The 23,485-nt window shown below is 30.8% G+C and overlaps 1 protein-coding gene and 1 pseudogene across 1 annotated transcript; one reads left to right on the forward strand and one right to left on the reverse strand.

Moving 5' to 3' along the window:
• Positions 1 to 1,605: 1,605 nt before the first annotated feature.
• Positions 1,606 to 5,066, reverse strand: LOC107954804 (receptor-like protein kinase FERONIA). The gene has a single exon (XM_016890485.2). The coding sequence runs from the start codon at positions 4,549 to 4,551 to the stop codon at positions 1,789 to 1,791; it is 2,763 nt and encodes a 920-aa protein (XP_016745974.2). The 5' UTR covers positions 4,552 to 5,066; the 3' UTR covers positions 1,606 to 1,788.
• LOC121219175 (photosystem I P700 chlorophyll a apoprotein A2-like) lies at positions 4,588 to 9,206 on the forward strand (annotated as a pseudogene).
• The last annotated feature ends 14,279 nt before the right edge of the window (positions 9,207 to 23,485 follow it).

The raw sequence follows: 23,485 nt of genomic DNA on the forward strand, positions 1-23,485 counted from the left end.
AAACAAATAAACCTTTACAAATTAAGGGGCAAAAAAGCTCAAGGATTGTTTTTCATCTCAATTCCAAATAGTTTTTAGACTGCAAGAAACTCATTTTATCTCAAGATAATTGATTCCATAAATGGAATGTTTATTTATTTTTAAATATTTAGAACTGTTTCCATCCCTTTTACAATTTAAAATTAGTTACTGAAATGATATTTAAATAAATATTTTTAATGATATTTTCTCTAGAATTAATATAATTTATCCTATAAAAATTGTATTTTAAAAGAATTTTTATTCTAATACGAAACTTTTTTTTTTTGCAAAATTATTAGGTTGTTAAGTGAAATTCCGTTTGATAAAATGTTGAAAAAATCCAATCAACTAAAAATTAATATTTTCAAGAATATTTGATAACCCACCATGAAAACTACTTGATAGAATTTTATTTTATTTTTACAAAAAGGTATAGAAAATGATAAGTAGATAGGAATTTACTTATCACTTAATAGAGAACAAATTCAATGGTATTTATTTTATTTTATTTCATTTCATTTAAGATTATATTAATTTTTATCGAATAATCTAATAATTATTATTATTTAATTTTAAATAAAATATCAAATATATTTTATAACTTAAATTCAACACTTAATTTTTTAATATTTATCTTTTCAATACTTAACTTTTTGGATTTATTAAAGATAATTAATTGATTGTAAAAGTTGAATGACTGGAGTTTGGTTTCCGTCTTAATCCTGTGTCTTACTAAATCATTAATAATTCTACTGAAATTAAGTATTTGATAGATAATTTATTCAACAAACTCTATGCTGGTATGCACTCCTATAATTTTATTTTTAAAGTGTTTCCGTTACTTTTTTAACCTCACACTCTATTACTTAATTTTTTATTTATGAGGTAAAAAATATTATTTAACAAATATATTTATTATGATTTCACATAAATATTAATTAATGTTTTTATTACAATGATAAAATTAACTATTTATTATTCATAATTTTTATTAATTTATTATATGAAAAGATAAAATACTATCATAAAAATATCTCTTTTGTATATGAGAGGATATTTTAATAATTTCGTAATTAAGTTGATGTCCGATTAATCTCTAACATTAACATCTCATTTGGTTACTACTGTAATAACATAAGAAAAATACTTATTTAATATATATGTTTTAACATGAGAAAAAACTAGTGTACTAACATGATGACTAAATAGTCCATTGTAGTCAAAACGTTTGGTAGGTAGATTGTTAATCATGTAATAAATATATATTATTTTGTTGGGTTAAAGTATTAAAACAAGTAAAACATAAATGTTATTTTATAAAATATCATTTTTGCCTAAAAATCAATCACTTATTTAAAAAATTACGATACAACAAATGGATTGGTACATCATAAATCTCAATCCAAGAATTCAATCGTCAGCATAAAAGCTCCAAAGCATTAAAATGAATGAATTAAGATTTATTAATTGTTGTATTAATTTTTTTTATTTACTTCTTTTCATATGAGTGTATTATCACAATTTCTAATCTTGAATTTTTTAGACAACACCTAAAATTACTAATAACTGTCCTAACCACTTAAATAAAAAGATAATGCGCTTCAAGTTTATATTCGAATACCTTGGTGATTAACATAGGTACATGAAACCACCTTGAAATATCTAATATCACAGTACAATTTTTCTTTTTTTTTAAATCAAGCAAATATTTATTTGGATCTTTCATAAATGAACTCAACAAAACTACCAATAAGCTTCATGTTTGGATCATCGTCCTTGTGGGTTTCTAATCTCGGAAAACACTCCCTTAGACGAGTATTTATCAGAATCCTTGATACAAAAACTTTGTTCATCACTTGTTAAACTGAAGGAAGTAGTGCTCTTGGAGTTCATGACATGATCGCCAATGCTACTGAACACTTCCCCACTCTCATCTTCCATTTCATAGGTTTTAAACTCATCCATGTCTTCTTCAATGCCACCACTGGCATTTGGTTTAAGGGGCTCCTCCTCTGCATTTTTTTGCAATTGTAGTACGAACTGTAGCCCCCACACCACAGTATCCAGCGATGGTCTCTCGATTCCATCATCATGCAAGCAACTCATTGCCACTTCAGTGAATTTTTTCAAACACTCAGGTGCAATCTTTCCTTTCAAAAATGGATCAATGATATTGTAAAGTATTCCATTTCGATAGCATTCTTGAGCCCATGATGCTAAGCTTACCTTATTCTTCTCGGCCGACCGACTAATTGGTGGCCTAGCACATAATATTTCACAAAGGACCACACCGAATGAATATACATCGGACTTTTCAGTCAATCGTCCACGACGATAATACTCTGGATCCAAGTACCCGAAGCTGCCTTTCACAACTGTGCTAACATGGGTTTGGGACATGTTAGTGGGGCCGACTCTAGACAATCCGAAATTTGAAACTTTAGCCACCCAATTCTCATCCAGCAAGATATTTGTTGTCTTAACGTCTCGATGAATGATGGTGTGTTTTGCACCTGAATGAAGATACTGCAACCCTTGAGCGGCACCAACACAAATCTCTATCCTTTGTTTCCATGGAAGAGCAGGGTTTTCGGTGTTGTAAAGATGATCACGAAGTGTTCCATTAGCCATGTAATCGTAGACCAGAATCATCTCACCGTCATCGTTGCAATAGCCGATCAGTGAGACCAAATGGAGGTGGCGTAGCTGGGAAAGCATCTCAATCTCGGTCCTGAATTCGTGAGCACCTTGTTGAGACTCAGGGTTCAACCGTTTGATTGCAACTTGGGTCTCCCCACCATCGATGAATCCTTTGTAAACGTTGCCGAAACCTCCAACACCAATAATGAAAACATTGTCGAAGTTGTTGGTTGCTTGTTTGATCTCAGACAATGAAAAGTAACGACAAAGATCAGAAGGCAGAGATGAACCACCACACTTGGTTGACTCCTTCACTGGAACTCCTGTACCGGAAAACTGACTCCACTGTGAAACTCCCTTACTGGAACTGGTATCTTTGACTCTCATCTTTTGACGGTAAACGAAGAAACAAAGAAGAGAAAGAACAACAAAGCCTGATATTACGCCTACCACAATTCCGAATACTGCTTTCTTGTTGTTAGGCTTGGTTGAGGTGGGTAGTGAATTTTCTTTTTGATTTATTGGAACTGGATCTGGACTGGCAAGAACAAAATCGTTGCTCAATTTGAAGATTTCAAGCCCATTCAAGATAGCATCAGAATAAACAGTTCTCCAAGCTGGCGAAGGATGCAAAGCAATAGAGAGATTTCGCTGCTTTTGATTTCCTTCCTTTCCTATTGACACCACATAATCCCGATATACTGGAATCCCATTTCCACCACTCCAGGATATAACATCTGCTGCAGTTTCTGCGGTTAAATTAGCTAATAAGATCTCAAACACTCTATCACCTTCTTTCGTTATCTCTCTCTGAAACTCACAAAAATGTAACCTTACGAAGTAATTGAACCCAAAATCAACAGGAAACTCCCATGTCAGCTGGTAGTTCTCATTCTGGGTCTTGCTCATCCCCATGGTCCTTGCAGTCACATAAACCTCCCTTGGAGCAGAGTACGATGGTGTATCACTCCTGAAGGTGAGATTAATACTTTCATTAACAGGTAAAGCACTTGGTTTGGCTATTGTCAAATAGGCGTCATCTTTTAACCAGCCCCTGAACATCCCAGTGTCTTCTTCTGGCGGGATTTCTCTCCCACCAACTCTGACTCGATACATCCTCTCAAGGGCAGTGTTGTTTTCTAGGGTGTACAAGCTTCCCTGGGCCTGGCCAACAAAAGGTACGCCGTCATCAACAATCTTTGGTGTATAATATAGATTGATCGGCATAGAAACAACTTCGATGGCATTGATGAAAGCATAAGAATCAGTGATATCAGGACTAGGAATAAAGGTTAAGTTTAACCTTTGAGCTTCATCTACATTTATACAAAATTCTTTGATGATAAGTGGAACTTCGGGTACAGCATGGAGTGAAGCACTGAAATTCCTGAGAAGGGTAAAACCCCCACCTTCAACAGAGAAGAAAGCTTTCTTAGAAGGTTCGTCAAAGTCTGGGTATGAAGTTGGATAGAAGTGCAAGCGGATGAACTTTGGGCCAGGAGTGAGGGGAATAGAATAGGTGAACTGTGAGTAAGAAAGACGAGCTGTGGAGTAGGGGACATTATTAACTGATGATTTTCTCGCTGATGATTTGTACTTGTTGTTTTGTGGCTCTATGGGGCTGAATTTTCCATTGCCATCTCCAACCCAAGAACGGCTATCGGGAGATGAGGCATTGGTGGAATTAGAACCGCAGTCAATTGCAATGTTTTCTATGGGGTGGTAAGGGGTAACATTGAAATCTGCTGTAACAGGAACCACAATGTATTGACTGGAGAAGAAGAAGAAGAAGAAGAGACAGGGGAACGAGTTTTGAAGGGAAAAAGTTGGTGTTTTGGTTGGAATCTCCATTGCGAGGGAAAAACAGAGAGGCAGAGAGAGAAGATGCATATGGAGAAAGGGATAAGAGATGAAGAAAGGTAGGAAATGAATAGTGAAGTGGAGATGGAGTGCAGGACAAGGTCAGTTACTGTACAATTGAATTTTCAAATTCTCATTTTCGTAATTTGATTAGTCAAAGTTAGTAGAGTTTAACATTTGTTTCTTATGTGTATTCCATAGAATGTCACGTTATTATCATCCGTCTTCTCTACTGCATATGGGTAACGGTGGGCCTAGTCAAACAAGATTGACTTTTTGGCAGCACCTTTTTGGTGCTATTATTCAGCTATCCAAATATTAAGATGCACTGAGATTTTTTTTTGTTCTTTAGCATTAAATTTCTATTTGTTTTGGAAGAAAGTGGAAGAAAAGAGAGGAGGAAAAACAGAAGTGGAATTGTATTGGTTGAATAATCAAATAGAGGGGACTATTCTCACCAATGACGAATTTGGAATTTTGGGAGTTTTAATTGAATGTTCATTCATGTCTTTATCTAAAATATAGGAAACTATAGTGTTTGTTTCGATTGAGCCCCACTAAATATGAAAAGTAAAAAGAAAGAAAAAAAAATTGAAAACTATATCTATTCTTTTCATATGATGTTTAGTATAAAATATTAAAAATGGAAATATACATTTTTACTATTTGGTATTGTTCAGATTTCACTTGCAAATATGTCCATCTTCTTACGAATATAGGTGAACTAAAATTTGTAACTCAAGTTTATTTTAATTGATATTTGTAATTATATTTTAAGAATATAGGTAAATTTATAACTCAAGTTTTATGTGATTGAACTTTGAATTTTGTTAAATTTTAGCCATCATCTTTGATTTTTTAATTAAAATTTATAATTTAATTTTGATGGTTTAAAAACAAGATTTACCGAAAATTTATTTTTAAATATTTTATTTTAATAATTAATAATAAATTAATGAGTTAATATTCACTCCATTACTTTTTAGTCCATTAATATATAATCAAACAATCATCACCTTAAAATGTGTAGGACCATGTGAGACTCATCTATTAAACGTGAAAATTAAGTTGTGAATGGTGATTAAAAATGAAACAGTAAAATTACTTTCTTTTTTTATAAATAAAAGTTTTATTAATACTTAACATTATATTAATTAATTCATTATTTTAATTATAAAAATAAAATATTAAAAATATTTTTATTAATTTTGTCTTCGATTTATTTAAATTAAAATTGAATATTAAAATTTAATCAAAAACCAATCAAGCAAAAGTGAACTTGTAAAATTCAATATAGAGTTAAAAGTTGAATGGTAAGTTTATCTTTATTTCAAATGTACAAGGTCAAAGATCAATAAAATTAAAATATGGTGACAAATTTCATTTTTTACATAAAGTATAATGACAAATTTACACATTAATCTACAGAAAATAAAAATTATATTTCAGAACTAAATAATCTTTAAGTAAGGTAAAAAGATTTGAATAATTAGATTACTTTTCATTCACTATGAGTGAAAATTAAATAAAAACATATAAAACCAATATTGTTACCCTCATTTCGAACCTTCTTGCCAAATCATCAAAACGGTAAAAAGAACTTATCAAAGTTCAATTTTGTGCACCACGAAGCTTGACCTCATAGGCTCGCTAGAGGAGCAATATCATTCACCCAAATACCTTGTCACACCGAGCGAGCTCACATAATCTTCAAAAGATGAATGATGAAAGGTTCTTAATGGCATTCGTTAATCCATCACATTTTAGTCTGACGAGCACCTTGTCTAGTCCATTTAACTCAACTCCAACAATACTTGAAATTGACATCCGTAACTCTACATGACACCCATAGAGTAGGAGATTCAGTAGCTAAGACCCCTACCCAACCACCCTCCTTCAATAAGTACCTCTTTAGCAACGAGACAAAGACACATGCAAACCATATAGTCCACGCACTACAGAAACATAACCTCAAACCCTTTAGAAATACCAGTCTAGAGGCTCTTTGCACCATTTATGATGTGGATTGCCCCTGTTATATTCAACATCTTGTGTAACCTTAGTGTAGACACCTAATTTTGTTCAGGTCCCTTAATTTGTGTTTCATGGCAAATGGTCTTTAATTCTCTGAAGATAGATTATGGGCATATGTGAATTGTAGTTTAATCTTGAGGGTAAATTAAATTCTAATTTGGTATTAGGATTAAATTAAAATTTTCAACTTTTAAAGGGGGACCAATTTTGTAATTAAATTTTGCATAAACTCGACCATTACTTGCAAACTATGGGTAAGTTTTTGTTTTGATCACTTAACTAACAAAGTTTCAATTTGATCACTAAACTATTAATTTTTTTTATTTAAGCCACTGAGTTGTTAAAATTGATGCTATATGGCTTTCTCTATTCACACTGAGTGCACCAATTGAAAGCTCTCTTTCTCCTTGTCATCTACAATTATGTTTTTTTTTAAAACAACCTTGGACGTCACGAATCTACAAATCAAAATTTAAACAGTTTTTTTCTCCAATCTCTGACACAAACTGCCAAATTGATTTGGACCTAAGATATGTTCTTCTACTTGCCGATGGATACTGATCCAACATACTGATCACCGAATCGTCGCTTGGAGATCGCTAGCGGAACTTTTCAAAAATAAAAACCTTAACAACCCAATGAATTAAATAAAAACTTTTGAATAGTTCAGTGACCAAATTGTAATTTTTTTTAGTTAAGTGACCAAAACGAAAATTTGTTCATAATTTAGTAACTAATGATATAGTTAAAAAGAAAAAAGAAAAAGAAGGGAAAAATTGAAACTATGTGTGGCGTGGGTGTATATTATTATTAGTTTAATTAGATTAGGAGTTTTAATGTTTTTAGTGTTTTCATTTAAATAAATTAAGATAAATTAAGAATTTATTTTTATTTTTCATGTTCGTTTTATAATCTATATTTGGAGTTGGTGGCTACCCCTTCTAATAACATAATCGCCAAATCTTGTCTCAATCATCATTTGTCAGGACTATTCGGAGTAATTTCCTAAGCTTGGACAGGGCACTTAGTTCATGTCACTATTCCTGGATCCCAGGGGGAATATGTTCGATGGAATAATTTCTTAGATGTATTATCGCATTCCCAAGGGTTAGGCCCATTTTTTTCAGGTCAGTGGAATCTCTATGCTCAAAACCCCGATTCAAGTAGTCATTTATTTGGTACCTCCCAAGATTCAGGAATTGCCATTCTAACCCTTCTCGGGGAATTCCATCCACAAACACAAAGTTTATGGCTAATTGATACTGCACACAATCATTTAACTATTGCAATTTTTTTTTCCTAATAGCGGATCACATGTATAGAACTAAGTTTGGAATTGGTCACAGTATAAAAGATCTTTTAGAAGCACATATTCCTCTAGGAGGATGATTGGGGCAGAAGCATAAGGGTCTTTATGACACAATCAATAATTTGATTCATTTTCATTTAGGCCTTACTCTAACTTCTTTAAGGGTTATTACATCCTTGGTAGCTCAACACATGTACTATTTTTCTGCTTATGCGTTCATAGCACAAGACTTTACTACTCAAGCTGCGTTATATACCCATCACCGATAAATCGCATGATTCATCATGACAGGATCTTTTGCCCATAGAGCTATATTTTTTATTAGAGATTATAATCTAAAACAAAATGAGGATAATGTATTGACAAGAACGTTAGACCATAAAGAAGCTAACATATCCTATTTTAGTTAGGCCAGCCTCTTTCTGGGAACCCATACTTTGGGACTTTATGTCCACAATAATGTCATGCTTGCTTTTGGGACTCCAGAGAAACAAATCTTAATCAAACCCATATTTTCCCAATGGATCAAATCTGTTCATGGTAAAACTTCATACGGGTTTGATGTGCTTTTATCTTCAATGAATTGCCCATCATTCAATACGGGTCGAAGCATATGGTTGTCTAGCTGGTAAAATGTTGTTAATGAAAATAGTAATTCACTATTCTTAAAAATAGGTCCTGGAGACTTCTTGGTTCAACATGCTATTGCTCTAGGTTTACATACAACTATATTGATCTTAGTAAAGGGTGCGTTAGATACACGCAGTTCCAAGTTAATACCGGATAAAAAGGATTTCGGTTATAGTTTTCCTTGCGATGGTCCGGGGCAAGGTGGTACTTGAGATATGTCGGCGTAGGACACATTTTATTTGGCGGTTTTCTAGATGTTGAATACCATTGGATGGGTTACTTTTTATTGGCATTGGAAACACATCACAGTATGGCAGGGTAACTTTTCACATTTTAATGAATCTTCCACTTATTTGATGGGATGGTTAAGAGATTATCTATGGTTAAACTCTTCACAACTTATCAATGGGTATAACCAATTTGGTATGAATAGTTTATCAGTCTGGGCGTGGATATTCTTATTTAGACATCTTGTTTGGGCTACCGGATTTATGTTCTTAATTTCTTGGCGCACATATTGGCAAGAATTGATTGAAATTTTAGCATGGGCTCATGAACGCATACCTTTAGCTAATTTGATTCGATGGAGAGATAAACTAGTGGCTCTTTCTATTGTGCAGGCAAGATTGGTTGGATGAGCCCGCTTTTCTGTAGGTTATATTTTACTTATGCGGCTTTCTTGATTGCCTCTACATTGGGAAAAATTGGTTAATTCCTTATGTTATGTGTTGTATCTACGATAATATCATCTCTTTCGATAGAGAAAAGGGGTATGCCCCCTTCTATGTCTACATCCAGGATTCAGCTTGTATCATTGATAATATCAAGATTTACTTAAGATTCAATTAATTTTTAATTAATGAATTATTATTTTTGTATCTTATGCCTATCATTTTCTTTTTTTGGGTGGGAATAAGAGTGATAGGATTTGAATATGTGGCTATATTTATATATGTATACCCATGCGCAAGGATTGATTGTATTAATTTATTTAATTCAGTTCTGAAATAGTTTTTTTTTTTACTTGAGTCACCATGAAATTTTTTTAAATTTGTTTTAAAGCTGTTATAAAATTTTAAAATGTAGTAAAATAAAAAATTAAAAAATATGAACAATTTTATTTTTTTTAAGTCACAACTTTAAATTTCTAATCAATAGTTTTTTAATATATATTTAAAATTTTAAGCATCATTAAAAATTTAAACAAAAAATTACAATTAATTTTTTTTAACATTATATTTATTCTTTTAAAGTTTTCTTTTAAACTTTATTTAAAATTTTTAACAATAAAAATAAAACAAACATCCACTTGAAATAAACAAAAATTACTCACAACTAAAATTAAAAATAAAAGAAAATAAAAATAAAAAATAAGACTTAAGCTAACATCAAAATTAAATTAAAAACTATAATTATAATTACAAAATTTTAAAATATAAAATAAATAAAAATGGAAAAAATGACCTAAATAAAAAAGATTTAATTATAAAGAAAAGAAAACCTAAATGTAAAAACTTTAAACGTTAAAGGACTCAAAGGTTATTAAACCACAACATGGAATTGGGCAACTCCGAGAGAATCCAAAATTGAAATGAGTAGTCCCTTAAACATTTTATTTAAAAGAAAAATCATTTCTCCGATGCTCTAGAAAATTATTTTTTTCTTCAAAACACCATTTATAATCTACCTTTTAAATAAAATGTCTCAAAACTTTGTTTTTTTTTTAATTTCTCATATTTCCACATCCATTCTTCTAAACTTATATATCAATATCTGCACCCAGAACTTCATGCACCTTTGGATTTCAATCTCTCTCTATCTACTTTATTCTAAAAAAAAATATTTTATTTTTTGCGAAAATTCAAAAAAATAAGTTTATTTTTCCTTTCAAAATAAATTAAACCAAAAATATTTTTAAATAAAACCATTAACCTTTTCTGGTTTCTATGTCGTGGATATTTTGGACAGAAGGAATGACGAATTTAGATTTTGGGAAAAAATTGGATAAAGCTTTGTGTTTTGTTTAGGATTTTATGTGTTGTGATTCATGGGCCTATGGACCTGTGTATATATATTTATGAATCTATATCATTTTGTTTGTGTATTATATAATTGTATTTATATGGTGAAGGGAATGTATGTCTAAATATGCAATTACTGCATCTTTCTTCTTTCTTTTCTGCAACTTTATTCCAAATATATGATTTCTTGAACTGATTTATGCAAAGTATTCCAAATGAAATATGATTGTGTAAAAAAACTCATTAATTTTTCTTTAAGATCTCCTTAGTTTTGGGTATTTTTACGTAAATCCTCAAAATTTATAAAACCTCAATGTTTGGAAAATCTTATTTTCTTACTTTTGATTCGTAAAATGATTTAAAACTTTCAAATTTTTTTTTTAAAATTTTAGATTCCAACATTTTCCTAAACAATCTTATGTCTCGGGCTGCAAATCAAAGCCCGTGACCATTGCGAACAAAACGTCCCATGGAAGTCAATTGACTAAATGGGGATCATATGACCCACTTGAATTGGTCTGATTCGTAGAATATATGGATAAGCTCAGCTACTTAAAGATTTGATAGACTAGTGAAACACTCCAGTAAAACTAAAATTATTAGGGTAATTATTGTAAATCCTAAATCCTAAGGGGATAAAGATGTATAGAGTTTAAATCCCTTAGGACTCTCATTTTGTAGATAGGAACAAATTTCAACTGCCGATGTAACTTAATTGGTACTGTTGGATTTAGGAGAGCTCAACTATAAATAGAGGTCTTCCCCTTCATTTATAATCATTCAATTGTAAACCTTCAAAGTAGTAGAATAATTTTGAGAGCATTTACCTAAACACTTGGTGTGCACTACTTTTATGTGGCTTTTTGTTCGTTTGTGGCTTCTTTCATTTCGAGTTTGCTTTCGCTTTGCTTTGGTGTCTTAGAGAATTTCTGTAAAACTTAAATAGGATTTGAACCTAATAAATCACCTAAGGCAGTGTGATTTTCCAGACTAAAGTTCTAGTCCCATGATAGTTGGTATCAGAATTAGTATTCGGAGGCACCAATTGAGATGATGAAAGGAGGAGACAAGTAGAATGTCCCGATGGAGACATATGGGAGGTCTAGGAAAAATAGCAAATCGAGGGACATGTTTGACGGCTTTAAAAGGTCAGACAACTAATCTCAAAGAATCCATAGGAGGTCTAAAGGAAACACTCAAAGTAGTTGAAGGACGCACTGATGAGTTAGACTCGATGAGAGTGTAGCTCGAAAATTATGTGGCAGAGGCTCTTAGTTCCAATCGGGATGCAATGAGAGAGACCCTCAATGTTGTCATGGATGATCAAACTGAGAAGTTGATAGAGAAGAATAATGTTCTTGAAGCCTTGGTAACAACTTTGAAGGAATAAATTGCAGGGCTCAAGGGGGAGTTCAGTATCTATAAAGTTTCTCTAGGTAATAGGATGTTGACTTCGGGATCAAAGCAACACAAAATGGATGTTCTCAAACCGGAAGAGTTTAAAGGGACAAAATTTGCAAGAGATATGGATAATTTTCTTTGGGGCATGGATAATACTTTCGTGCGATGGGCGTTAAGGATGATGACACTAATATAAACATTGTTACAATCTATTTTGTTGATGTCAGTCTCTTGTGGTGGCATTGTAGGTCCATGATGAGAAACGAGGCTAGGGCCAAGTGGCCTTGGCTTACCCACAGTATGCTGAGAAGGAGGATTTCTAAAAGGAGTTCAAAAAGTAATTTTACCCACAGTATGCCGAGAAGAAGGGTAGGACCAAGTGGCCTTGGCTTACGCAACAAGGCACTACAAGTATGTTCGGGAGTTTAGTGAATTGATGGAGTGAGAAAGAAACATTCTACTGGTTTGAAGATGGGTTGAAGCCTTAGGCAAAGCAAGAGTTGCGTCGACAAGGTATCATTGAACTTACTGTAGTCATGACCAAGGCAGAGTCCTCTATCAAGCTTGGTCCGAGGAAAGACAAGTTTGAGTTTCCCACCAAAAGAGATAGGAAATAGTGAGGGAGACTATGAGGAGATGGACAAGTAAAAAATGACAAAGAGGGCAATGGTAAGAACAGTGGTAATGGGAAACCACCAAATGAGAAGTGGAAGCCTAACAAGAAGGGGCTAATGTAATGCTTCATTTATGATAGTTTGCATATGGTGAGGGACTGTCCAAAAAAAATTGTGCTTTCTACCATCGAAGGGGATGGTGAGCTAGACAAAAAAACGATGAGACTTGGTTCAATTGTGCATTCTGTTGAAGCCAAGAGGGTCAGAGAGAATGAAAATAAGAAAGTGAAGTGTTTCTTTTGTTATGGTTTGCATAAGATGTAAGACTGTCTAGAACGATCTAAGTTGTCCGCAGTCACTAACAGGGGCGAAACCAGAAAATTTTTTTAGGGGAGGGCTGAAATTAAATTGTAATTTTTTCGATAGAAAAAATGCAATTCCACCATTTTAATAGATTATACCTTTATAATTTTTAAAGGATTAAATCAAATTTTTATTTTTTAGGGGGTAATGTGCAATTTAACCTTTACTAGTTTAAAATTTTAAAAATTTTAAAGGGCCATATGAAAAAAAATCATTTTAAGAGGGGCAGAGCCCCTGCTAGCCCCTAGGTTTGCCACTGGTCACTAAAGAAGATGAAGCTGAGTAAAAGAGTAAGACGCTAAAGCTTAAGTCAATGATACTCAATCTGCTAAAGCGAAGAGGAATCACAAGTAGAAAGGCTTAATATATGTGGAAAGCAACATTGCAAGTTAAAGAATGAGTGCTTTTGTTGATACATAGGCATCTGACTTATTTACATCGAAGAAAACTGTGGGTAAATTTGGTCTCCCAGTTAGCAAATTGACTAAGAAGATCAAGGTGGTAAACTTTGAAGAGGTCTCAACTGTGGGGATAACAAAGGAGCTGAGCTACAGATTAGTCATTAGAAAGGTAAGGAGGACTGTAAGGTAATTCACTTAGATGATTATGAATTTGTGCTTGGCTTGAATTTCTTTGAGAAAATTAATGCTTTGTTGGTTCCTTTTTTTGATTGTATGTGTACCTTGGATAAGCCAGGCGTAACACCCTTAACCTGTAACCATTGCCGAAATAGGTTAAGAGGCATTACCGGAGTTTACAGAATAATTGCACATAATTCCACTATTTACTTATATGTTCATTCAAAGCTGTCCACTCAAGTCATCGTCATTAAATTATTTATATCCTGAGCTACAGAACTTTGAATTAAGATCCACTAAATTTCTCCGAAACTAGACTCACATATCTTCTTACCATAAAATTTTCAAAATTTATGGTTTAACCAATAAGTATAGTTTATTCTTTAAAGTCATCATTGTTCTGTTGTCTGATAGTTTTGACCCTTCTTCACTAAAAATTAATTATCTTCTTGTACAAAATTCAGATGATATTCCTATTTGTTTCTATTGAAAATAGACTAATTAATAATTTTAAACATATAAATTCTAATCCATAATTATTTTTATACAATTTTTAATGATTTTCCAAAGTTAGAATAGGGGATTTCAAAATCACTCTAACCCTGTCTCATAAAAATTTAAATATCTCATAATATGAATTTTTTTTGCTTACACTGTTTATTCTATGTAAAACTAGATGCAATAAGCTTTAATTTAATATTTTATTCAACCTCTAATTCGATTTCCACAATTTTTGGTGAATTTTCAAATTCGGACTACTACTACTATCCAAAAATGTTTTAGTGAAAAATATTGATAACTAAGTTTATAACACCTTCACTTCCTTTCAATTAAACCCTATACATGCCATATAAACCTTAAGATGCACAATAAAATTTACCGAAGTAAGCTGGATAGTATGCCTTGATGTGTTGATCCGATCCTCCAATTTCACATCAATCTACAAAGAACATTAAACACACAGGAGTAAGCTTAGTAAGATTTTATATATAACTTTAACTCTTTTAAATTTCTTTACTTTCCACACTTATCCCATATGCCTAACACACAAGTCATAATCATATCATTCAACCATGGTCACAAGCTAGTGCATTTAACCAAAGCCTTTTTTTTTTTTTGAATTGATCGCATGATAAGTCATTTTATAAAAAAAAATTGCATAATTTAAACCTTACCACTTCAATGCATTATATAAATAATCATATTACCATTCCGCCAATGGCTTGGCACTTGCCTATGCATCAAGCAACCACACTAGTTAGCGTACTTGCACATATTACATATAAATTCAACTTTGATAAACTTATTTTCTCGACATGTCACACTTGAGTTTATTACAACAACCATATCATATTTCATTTGTTTCACAAATTTCTCAATTCTTATCCTTTCTATATAGATAGCTTTTCACAATTTATTTCACATTTTATTATACAATTGCAATATCCATTCCATAGTTATTTCATGAGTATATAACTCATATATTCCATATATTTGCAACATATTTCACATTTTATTTTCAATTTACTATTTCATATTCTTAGCCCAAAGTAGACTTTATAGAACAACCGGATATATGGAACAAATACAGAGGTGCATTATTATGCAGTAATGAACAGAGATCACTAAAGTGCTATACAAAGAGCACAAATGTGCTAATCTGAGAGCATTAACGTACCAATAATCAGAGAGCACTGATGTGCTAATAATCAGAGAGGGCACTAAGGTTCCTTAATGGCATGCCACTAATATCCTAGCAGTTCTAATCTCGTCTACTTGGGCAAATTATATTATGCACATATATCACTTTTACACTTTTCGCATAATGCTTCTATATATGTTACAATTTAATCCTTGCACCGATAATTCGTATACTTATATATTCACTATCTTTAATACATGTAATATATTTCTAGATTCATTATTCATCCATAATTCACTAATAATCCTTATCATGTATTTCACATATCACTTTTATATATTTTGTAATTTAGTCCTTAGCACAAAATTTCATGCATCAATATATTTTACTTTTAATAACACATATAACATAATTCAATACTAACACATATTTCTCATTCAATTCAACAAAGTTACTTACCTCAATATTTACTTAATTAAGCTCAATATCAAATAATAATCAATTTCAATCTCTTGGGTCCATTTATCGCTTACTTTTCTTAATCAATTTAAGGAACAGTTACAGAATTGAGTACTTCGTTTTCACAATGCCATAGTATAACTATGGTCTTGCACATAATCACATATCACACACCGAAGCCATAGCCCAGCCATTGTAACAACCCAATTTTCAGTAGCGTCAGAATAGTGATTTGAGATCACTAAATTCGATGAAAAATTTATAAAAATTTATTAATTAATAATTATAAGTTAAGCGTGATTTTAGAAATATTTTTGAATTAGTGAATTTTGTGACTTAAAAGAAATTATTAGGTAAATTGGGTCGAAAACGAGGTATCGAGACCTCGATATTATAAACTGAGCCGTAAATATTTTTATAAATATATATGGAGTGTCATTAGGGTAGTATTAAAGTTTCGTTAAGAAATTTTAACGTTTCAATGGTTAATTGATTAAAAAGGATTAAATTGTAATAGAGATAAAAGTTTAATTATAGATTAAAGAAAGCTAAAAGGACCAAATAGGCAATTATGTCTTTTTCTAAAGTTGAGGCGGCATAAGTAGATATATTTTTTAGAAAATCTAAAGTTAAAATATATTATAATATTATAATAATATTACTTAAAAGTTAAGTATATATATTATATTATATTATATTATATTATATTATATTATATTATATTATAAAAGAAATAAAAGATAGAAAAAGAGAATAGAAACAGAATTGAAAAACGAAACAGGGAAGGAGAAAGGAGAAAGAAAAGAAAAAAAAAGAGAATTGGGGTTTTTGAGGTTCAAGCTTAATTTGGTAAGTCAATTTAATCTATTTTCTTATAATTTTAATGTTTTTGGAATCTTAGAATAAAATACTACTTGATTTAAGTTGAAATTTTGAAAGTTAATAAATTTTTAGATGTTTTTCATGTTGAATAAATTGAAGAATTAGGGATTAAATTGATAAAATTACAAGTTAGAATAGAGAAATAGATTAAATTGTAAAATAAATTATAGGTTTTGAATTAGTAGGGACTAAATTGAGAGAATTTTGAAATTAGGGATTTATGGTGAAATTAGAGAGTTAAATTAGTTTAAAGTGGGAATGGAATGAAAATATGAAATTAGTTTTGAGAATAAAAGTTAGTCTCGGTTCAGGGACTAAATTGGAATTTAGGAAAATATTGAGTAAAAATTGAAATATTTAATGTGAGATTGAATGATGTTGTATTGATGATTTTTAATTGTTTTAATTCCGTAGCTAGCGTTGTACCGAAATTCTCGACTAAAAAGGGGAAAATATAGTTGACGAGAAATAGCTCAGAATTCCTAGTTTGTATTTCTATAATCTGAACCTAATTATTAATTGTTGTATTTTGATTAAATTTTATGGTAAGTGGTTGAGGTGAGAATTATTGTGTTTTACAATTGAAATGGATTGTTTTGGTATGTGATGAAATTATATTGGATGATTTAAATTGGAATATATATATATATATATATATATTATGAATATGTGTGTGTGTGTGTGTGTGTGTAAATGTGAAATTGTGCGAATTTGATAATTAGACTATTTTTGATATGTATAAAATTCAGCCTTAATGCCCAAGTAGATGGAATTTAGAACTACTGGGATATTAGTGGCATGCCATTAAGGAACTCTAGCGCGCTCTTTGATATTTAGCATGTCGGTGCTCTCTGTTTAGGACATCTGTGCTCTCTGATATTTAGCATGTCAATGCTCTCTGTTTAGCACATCTGTGCTCTCTATATAGCACTTCAGTGCTCTCTGTTCATTAGTGCATAATAATGCACCTCTGTATTTGTTCTGCATATCCGGTGTGTTCTATAAAATCTACTTTGGGCTAAGAATAAGAATATGAGATAGTAAACTGAAAATAGAATGTGAAATATGTTGTAAATACATGGAATATACGAGTTATATACTCATGGATTGAATGTGAAATGGATAGTGCCATTGTTTAAATGATATGTGAACAAATTGTGGAAAGCTATTATATATCTAGCAAGTGGTAGTAATTGAGTATCGTATGGTTTTAAATGTTCAATTGTGCTTGACATTTTATTATACATATTTTATTTTTATTTTTTAAATATTTGGATTATAGAAGTACCACTGAGTTTATACTCAGCGTACGATTTGTTCCCGTGCGCAGGTTAAGTACACAAGTTTGATCGTTGATTCAACATCCAATAACGATCCCGAACTCAAATTTGGTGATGCTTATTTCTTTGTGTTGGCATGTACCTAGAGTATCTAAATATTAGTTATTTTGTGGTTTTTTTGTAAATGAAGTTATAAGATCTATTTTGGAGAGTTTATAATTTGGAGTAAAATGATGCTTTGATGACTTGTTTTGATGATATAAAATATTTGAGATTTTTGTTTGTTTGATCTGTAATCTCCGGTAATGCTCTGTAACCCAGTTCCGACGATGGATACGGGTTGGGGGTGTTACAATCATGGTCTTACACGGAAGCACATATCATACTGATGTCATATCCCATATATGGTCTTATACGAAAATCACATATCACATATTGCCATGGTCCAACCATGGTTTTTTCCATCAATGCGTTTGAGTCACTGAACGAAAGTACTCAATCCAATGTTCCACTAAATTAGAACTTTTATTCAAACATTCATATTTTCACAATTATCTTAGTTTTATAACATTTGTATACAATAACATACCATATAATTTATGAAATTTTCATAACAATTCATTAAATTTAGCCATATGAACTTACCTGGGCCAATAAGTAGAATTTGTAAAAATTCAGTGACTAGTTTGATATTTTCTCTTTTTCGCGTTTATCTTCGAATTCCTGATCTATAATATAAAATTTTCCACTCATTAGCATATAATTCAATACTAGTTCACTTTGCAATATATGCCCTTCAATTTTCAAAATTACACTTTTACCCCAAAATTTATAGTTTTTACAATTTAGTCCCTACTCAGTTAACACTTTAATTGAGCTAATTTTTCCTCAAATAACACTTCATCTAATCATTTTAGGCTATTATACAACCTTTGATATTCATCATTTTAGTACAAAACCCCAATTCCTAGCTTTTTCACAATTAGGTCCTAAAAATCATTTTCTACTAAAATCACTTAATAAAATCATAATATAATGAAATTAAAGCTTCAAATATATGATGATTAATCATAAAATTTCAATACTAACTCATGGTAACTTTCAAAATCATTCATAGAATAAAAAACAAATGAATTCAATAGTTGGACTTAATTGTAAAAGTCACAAAACATGAAAAAATACAAAGAAAAAGAAAAAATTGAACTTACATGATGAAAATATGAAAAACCAGCTTGAAAAATTTCTCCTATGACATTTTGGCTGAAGAAAAATGATGAAATCTGTAGATTTTTCAATTTTGTCTTTGTATTATATGTTTAATTTGCAAAATTTCCAATTTTGCCCTTATTTCTCCTTATTTTCTTGCTGATTTTCTTGCCCAAACCGTGCAGCCCATATAATTTGTGCCTAATTTCCTTTTAAATCCCTCCTTATTAGTCACTTAAGCTATTTAATCACAATTTAACAAATTTTGCACTGTTTCCAATTTAGTTGTTTTTAATTAATTGACTATCCAAACGTTAAAATTTTCTAACGAAACTTTAATACTAACTCAATGACACTCCATAAATATTTATAAAAATATTTATGGCTCAGCTTATGAATTCGAGGTCTCGATACCTCATTTTAGACCCAATTTACCTATTAAATTCTTTTAAAATCACAAAATTCACTAATTCAAAAATTCTTCTAAATTCACACTTGACCCATAATTATTAATTTATTAAATTTTCAAGCTTACTTGTTGGATTTGTGATCCTAAATCACTATTTTCGACACTATTGAAAATTGGGCTGTTACATTAGGATGGTAGGTTAATAAACCACCAAACTGGGTCGACCGGGATAATAGTCTATTGTAGTAAAAAGCCATCAAAATCGAACAATCGAGATGGTAAGTTATTGTAGTAAAAGTGATCGTCACAGATGTTAAGTAAACAACCATCATCACCAGAAAAATAAACTCGGGATGGTTAGTTTTTTATATGTGTTTTTTGGTGTGTCGAGTAGAGCTAGCTGTTGAGATGAATGGGTGGGGGGAAATTTGCATTTACATTGCATCATAAATATATTTTGTATATGCAGTAATTTACTATATGTTCCTCACATTATGCTATTATGCTATGAGTTAAATACTCTGCTGTTTGAATAATTATATATAATGGTTTAAGACTAGTCTCAGACTGAGCCATTGTAAGCTTATCCCCTTATCTTTTCCTTTCAGATAGCATAGAAAGCTGGGACTCGGAAAGGCATCAGAGGAACCTCGGATTAGCAACTCGTTTTCCATTATTATTATTTTAAAGTTTTATTAAAGCTTTTTTTTAATTGTTTTGTTTTCGGGTTGTAATTATTTCTCGCTTCTATATATAGGGTGAAGTTGTTTAGCTTAATTATTCTATGGCATGACACTTAGTTAATACTCTGATAATTACATGCTTTTCGGTTTAGAAAATCATTACTTTAAATGTTTTTCACTGCTTTGCAAAATACTTAAAGTATCAATAAGCCTTTTCTTAAAAACCTTACCTCATTTTTTAAATCTTCACATTAATAATATCATAATTGAATTACTAAGTAAAGTCGGTTTAAATTAATGAACTTTTTTTCCTAAAAGCGAAAGAGCAATTTTATACAAATGAAATCAAGTAAAAAAAAGGGCTTTATAGGACCACTTCGGTGATCGAATGTAACGCCTCCGACTTAGCTGAAACTCCTAAGACGGGTCGGGGGTGTTACAAAAAGCAAAATGCACTAGCAAATATTAGCTCCTTGATTACCTAAGGTTTAACTTATAATAAGTTGCATTATATGAACGAATTAATTATAATGCAAGAAGACAACTTATATTAGTAGATAATTTAATTTGTCCACGGTCCATATGATTATTTTGATTAAATGGCATATTTTTAAAGAGACTATTATGTCATATATAAATCCAATAAGAGAGATAACTTGTATTGGATATCAGAGTTGTTTGACTCCGAAAATGGAGACATTGATGTAATTGTCTAAACTGACAATACATTGGATTGAACTTAAGTTGAATTTATCCTAGATCTGTTTATATATTCATTCACTTGTGACTTACCTCAATTGAGCATACAAGGTCTTGATATTGACGTGACCTACATCTCTATAACAAACCAACGAAAGGTCTCGACTTAGTGCATCAAATGTCTAACTCTTATACCAATTAAAAGTTCATTTACTTTTACTTGCAGACATTTGTTCAGTTGGCATTGAACTAAGTCACTACTAGTAGTAAAAACAAAGATGGACACAGTACAAGTTTGATTACATAAAGAGTAATATATTACATATAGAGTAATCTAGATTTTGTTTTACTTAAATCATGTCTTGTAAAAGTTGATTTATAATATATTATAAATAGTTTAGTATTGTTTCTCAAAAAAACTTTTGGATAAAAAAAAACTTTTGAACAAAAACTAAAATTTTCGACTTCTGCTTTTAACTAAAAAAAATATTTTTACAAGGTATTTTTTGTCTCAAAAGTATTTTTAAAAAATTTAAAATCATCTTATTTAATAATATTTTTATTTCAAAAATATTTTTATCTCAAAAATACATTTTAAAAAGAATGGTAAACTCCCCTAACACTTTCCATTAGGGGTGAGCAAAACTTGATTCGACTAGAAAAAATCGAAAAAAATTCGAATTTCGAGTTAAACGAACCAAGTTATTCGAGTTAATCGAGTTATTCGAATCAACTCAAAATTTTTTTCGAATTTCGAGTTCGAATCGAGTTGAGTTTTCGAATTCGAATAATTCGAATATCAAACTATAATATTTTACATTTTTACCCCAAACTCCCAAACCTTTTTACTTTTCCTTCAAAACTTTTACTCCTTCCCACTTTTCCCCCAAAACTTTTACTCCCCTCCCCTCCTAACCCCCCAATCTACCCAAAATCCATTTCCCACCAAAATTTTACTCTCCCATTTACTTTTTCTCAAAATTTTACTCCCCAAAACCCTCAAAACCTTTTATTTTCCCCCAAAATTTTTACTCCCTCTCACTTTTCCCCTAAAACTTTTATTCCCTTCCCATCCCACCTCCCATCTATCCCAAACCCTCCCCCCTCCAATTTTTTTTAATATTTTCCCTCCAAAATTTTACTCCCCCTATTTACTTTCCCTCAAACTTTTATTCCCCAAAACTTTTTATTTTTCCTCTAAACTTTTACTTCTCACCATTTACTCTCAAATAAAAAATCGAAATTATCCCAAAAAAAATCACTGTAATAATTTTATTTATATCTACTATTTATATTATTAAATTAAATTTCACATTTTATATTATTTATATTATTGAATTGTTTAGTCATATTGAATATTTATATTAAAATTGAATTATTAATTATGCCATAAAATATTCGTGTTAAAATTTTATATTGGTATCAATTTCACATTTTATTTTTAAAATAACTTTTATTAAAAAATCATATTTTTACATTTAATATATTTTTTAATTCCAAAATACATAGTGACAAGAATCTGAAGATAATTGAAACAACTAAGCAAGCAAAGAAGCTAACCAATATATAAAAAATTAATAAATAAATTATGAGGTGATGAAAGTTAATAAAAAATTTGATTAAGGTGGACAAATTTCATTACGATGGGTGACAATGGTTACAAGAACCTAAAATTATTTTTTAAAATTTAACTCGAACAAATATATTCGATTCGATTCGATTCGAATTCCATCTCACTCGACTCGATTCGAGAAAACTTTAAATAAAGTTAAGATGATAAAATGAGATTCGAAAACTCAATTAACTCGAAAATTTTTAATTTGATTCGATTCGATCGAATGCTCACCCCTACTTTCTATGATTGCATTTTGGCTCACTGTTCTAAAGGGAAACAACATATTGTTAATGCTCCGGCTAAACAAGGTTTGCGTGTTCCTGAAGATTGTTTATGGGTAGAACTGCTTGAAGCTATAGTAAATTTGGTGGAACGGTACAATGTTTTGTTTGGTGAAACATTTATTCTATTAATGGAATTTATTACTTTCAAAAAAGAAGATAGAGACACTTTTTAGAGCTGTATTTAATACCAAGTGTACTACGTTGACAAGTCAATGCATGTGATTTTACGTACTATTTCTACTTTAGACTAATTCACAACTAAACTTTCTTTATTGAGTTAAATGATATTTTTTTTCTTTTTCTTTTTTTATAAATCAATAGAAACGTATTCACAACAAGTTAAACTTTAACTTTATTATTATAACCGAAGTATCATTTAATAATTTTTAATAAATTTATTATACAGTAAATAATTGGATTAAATTTTTTAGCTATATTCTATTTCATTTATTTTGAAATAAAAGCATTTAATGTTTAAAGAGTTAATCAATTGAAATTATTTAAAATTTCCTTAATTTTCAAAATTTCATCCAATAACTAAGCTTTATCATATTTATTTTGTGAAAAATGATCTCCCTGAACATGATACTTCAAAATACAAATATCATAAAGGTAGACCACAAGTTATACATTAAGTCACATAACAAACAAACTAGGGGACAAGAATAACAAGCAAAATACATGACTAGTACTACTAATTGAGGACACTACTAGCCTCAACCAATAACAGGTAAGCGCATTGCCACGTAATCCAAGCCCCTATAACACCTTCAATATAAAAGACTCCGGTATATTAATTTTGAAGTATGAGCTCCCTTAATACCTTGTATTCTGTTCAAATATCCTTTTAAGCTT

This window comes from Gossypium hirsutum, chromosome D07 (assembly GCF_007990345.1).
Source record: "Gossypium hirsutum isolate 1008001.06 chromosome D07, Gossypium_hirsutum_v2.1, whole genome shotgun sequence".
In the NCBI taxonomy this organism is placed as follows: Eukaryota; Viridiplantae; Streptophyta; class Magnoliopsida; order Malvales; family Malvaceae; genus Gossypium; species Gossypium hirsutum.